This window comes from Netta rufina, assembly GCF_964035555.1.
Source record: "Netta rufina genome assembly, chromosome: 3".
Taxonomy (NCBI): domain Eukaryota; kingdom Metazoa; phylum Chordata; class Aves; order Anseriformes; family Anatidae; genus Netta; species Netta rufina.
The window spans coordinates 108,140,711-108,144,483 of NC_140125.1; the positions used below are offsets into that span (position 1 = coordinate 108,140,711).

The 3,773-nt window shown below is 51.6% G+C and overlaps 1 protein-coding gene across 1 annotated transcript; it reads left to right on the forward strand.

The window, feature by feature from the left end:
• Window positions 1–2,609: 2,609 nt before the first annotated feature.
• LRATD1 (LRAT domain containing 1) lies at window positions 2,610–3,464 on the forward strand (the record flags this gene model as incomplete). The annotated part of the gene is made up of 1 exon (XM_084283289.1): window positions 2,610–3,464. One exon carries the CDS (start codon window positions 2,610–2,612, stop codon window positions 3,462–3,464), a length of 855 nt encoding a protein of 284 aa, XP_084139415.1.
• Window positions 3,465–3,773: the final 309 nt, after the last annotated feature.

The following is a 3,773-nucleotide window of genomic DNA, read 5'->3' on the forward strand; positions in this document are numbered from 1 at the left end:
ATTATAAATATATATATATAAAAATATCTGTTTTACAGCCTAATCTGTAAACCTATTAGAGTGTTTTCATAACTTAATTTAAAAGTTGCAGTTGATGAAGGTCATGCCATAAAAGAACATATAATTTCTGACAATCATTAGAAAAGCTTCAGTTTCAGAGATTTTTAACATCTATCTGTTATGTTTAGCCCTGTGAAACTTTCAAATGCATATATTCAGGTAGAATCCTTTTCTTCTATGTACGTTTTTCTTTCAAATTCACTTTGTAGTTCTACAGACCCCTGAATGCTGCATCTTTAACTGCTGTAAACCAGAAGTTTACAGACTCCAATGAGTCTGAGACTGTAGTCCCAGCATTTATGAGACATGGGAAATCTTTAACCATCAACAGAATCGTGTAATTGCCACAATGAAAAATAACTGTGTCAGTCTTAGAATGTCATACTAGAGAACAGACCTTTATTTCTTTTCCATGTGTGTTCTGATGTCTTTGCATATGTTAAAAAAAAAAAAAAACAATAATGAGAAAAAAAAATGTTCTTGAAAGATAGTCATATAAATGTTTGAATGGAAAAGAAATGGCTCATTCAAAGTAAACACATGTTTAAGAAAACCAGCATTTGACCTATACAAACTTAACTATGCAAGCTGTACCATGAAAAACAGGAAATCACTATATTTATTTAAAGGTGTATGCCTCTCTATCATGAGAATAAACTGTTGGCATTACTGTTCTCAGTTAATCGAGGCCGAAGACTGGACTGCAAGTCTAAGACAGGGAGTCAGAAGTAAAGATGGATAGAATCGAGAAGCACTGTTAGCAGAAATACTTATCTCTGTATGACAAACCTATTTCCACTGTGAAGAAAGTGGTAAATCTACTTCTAGATAAAAATGGTGCTTTAATATGATCCACATATGAATCTAATAATTACATTCGATTTTTTTTTCATGGAGCATTTTAAAATATTTAGGTTCTTATTTCTGAGAAGTTTTCATGATTAGAGCACTTGGAAGAACTAGGCTACAATCCCATCACTAACACAGCCCTACAGGCAAACTGTGGTCAAATCAACTAATCATTCTCGAGCTTTGCTCCCATAATGTGCAACTTTACGTGTAAAGTGTGTATTGGCATTAACCACTATAGACAGATTTTGGATTTCATATATTTTAGGAAGGGATGGACTGCTACCTTCAGGCAGCCTGATATTTTACGTAAGGCATGCCACAGCACGTCTTCTAGTCAGTTCTGAGGACAACCCACTACTGCTGCTGCAGCCAGGTGCACAAAGACAACCACAGGTTGTCCTTACCTAACACCGTCTCAGCATTTCAATATCCCGTCCAGGCGATGGCAAGAGACACCTCCTTAGGGCAATTCACCCCTTCCTAAACAGGCTGAGAAATAAGCGTGAGGAACAGCCCTTTGGAAACGCCAGCCTCCCTTGACCAGGGGGGACTTAAATTACACAGGTACGACTTGAGGTGTCTAAAGTTGGGTGAGAGGAATCTGATCTCCTCCCTTGAGGGATGCAGTAAGTCTTGGACATGCGCGACCCTCCAGCAAAGCCATCTTCCTTATTATAGAAATAGATATATGTATATTTCTCCTTTGCAGCGGCGGTGGGGCACTCTCTCTGAACCCCTTCCCCTCCAACAAGGCCCTCCTCCCCCCGGTGCCGAGCCTCCTCTCGGTGCCGCAGCCCCGGGGCCGGCGGCGCCCGGCCGGGCAGCGCCTCCGCCGATCCCCGGTACCGGTGGTACCGGTACCGCCGCCACGGGGCGCGGCGCGGCCGCGGCCAATGAGCGGGGCCGGGGCGGGCTCGGGAGCGGCGCCGCCGGTACTTAGGCTCGCCGGAGGGGCCGGGCAGCTCATAGGCGAGCGGGGAGGAGCGGGCGGAGGAGTCGGGCGCTCAGCGGGGAGGACGGAGCTCACCTCCTCTGCGGCGCCCATGGGGACAGGACGACTTTAAAGGAGTTTTTTTTTTTTTTTTTTTTTCTTCAGGGGGGGTTGTTCTGGAGCTGGGAGACCACGGGTACGGAGGGGAGAGAGAGAGGCTCTTTAGGGGCGGGGGGTGCTTATTCTTTATCTGATTATTCTTTATTTTTTTCTCGGAGAGCCAGACGCCTGCTCTTATGCAGTACTGCTCAGCTGCGAGCGGGCTCGGGACCCTCGGGGCAGCCCCTTGCCTTGCGGAGGATCCCGGGGCAGTTCCGTTCCCCGGGCTGAGCTGGGGGAAGGCGAGGAGCTGCGTGCTCCTCCAGGCAGCAGCGGGACCCGGGCCCGGTAGTTCCGGGACCGCAGGGCTGGGGCAGCAGCGCCCGGAGAGCGCCGCGGAGCCGGGGCTGTGCCCTGCACCCCGAGGGCAGGAGGGAAGAATCCGCACCGGGAGTTTTCCCGCCCCCCCCCTCTGCACGGAGGGGAGGGATGGAGCGGGGGAGGGATAAGGAATCGCTGAAATCTTTTGTGTTTGTCTTGATTTTTTTTTCTCCTTTTCCTTCCCTCCGTTTGCGCCCTCCTTTCCCTCTCTTGTTCTCTCTGTCCCTGCCCACTCCACCCTTCCTCCAGATCCGGCAATTCCTGCCCTCGCCTCGCCCTGTCATTGATGGGAAATCAACTGGATCGCATCACCCACCTGAATTACAGCGAGCTGCCGACCGGGGACCCCTCGGGGATCGAGAAAGACGAGCTGCGCGTCGGGGTGGCTTACTTCTTTTCGGATGAGGAGGAGGACCTGGACGAGCGAGGCCAGCCAGACAAGTACAGCGTGAAGGGCTCCGGCAGCCCTGGCCAGGAGACGCCTACCCACCACCTCCACCACCAGCTGGTGCTGAACGAGACCCAGTTCTCCGCTTTCCGCGGCCAGGAATGCATCTTCTCCAAGGTCAGCAGCGGCCCCCAGGCTGGGGACCTCAGCGTCTACTCGGTGTCAGCGCTGCCTGCCCTCTGCAAACCGGGGGACCTGCTGGAGCTGCTGTACCTGGGGCCGTCGGAGCATCCCCCGCCGCACTGGGCAGTGTACGTGGGCAGCGGGCAGATCATCCACCTGCACCAGGGGCAGATCCGCCAGGACAGCTTGTACGAGGCGGCCGCGGGCAACGTGGGCCGGGTGGTGAATAGCTGGTATCGTTTTCGCCCGCTGGTGGCTGAGCTGGTGGTGCAAAACGCCTGCGGGCACCTGGGCTTAAAAAGCGACGAGATCTGCTGGACTAACTCCGAGAGCTTCGCCGCCTGGTGCCGCTTTGGGAAAAGGGAGTTCAAAGCCGGGGGGGAGCTGCAGGCTGCTGCCGGCACCCAGCACCAGCAGCAATACTATCTGAAGATTCACTTGGCAGAGAACAAGGTGCACACAGTGAGGTTCCACAGCCTGGAGGATCTAATACGCGAGAAGCGCAGGATCGATGCCAGTGGCAAACTGAGGGTGATCAAAGACCTGGCTATAGTGGATGAGAAAGAATAGCGAGCAGCAGGGGGTACATGGCTATCTCTTCCTTCTCTCCTGTCTGGGGAGACCAGCCTGCCACTGAGACAGGAGGCTGCACCCTCTTTCCACAGGACGCAACTGGAAGCAAGATCCATGGCGACATTCCAAAAAACCAGCATTCTTTACACCCATAGCCAGTATTTTGTTTGGCTTTTAGTAGCATTAATGCTGAAAGAGTGCAAGAGGGAGAGGAAGAAGAGGGGGGGAGGTGCACGAAAGCTGTCTGCAGAGTATGTGGACAAAGTCTCTACTGTTGATCGATGTTGACCATTCTAGCAACATGCT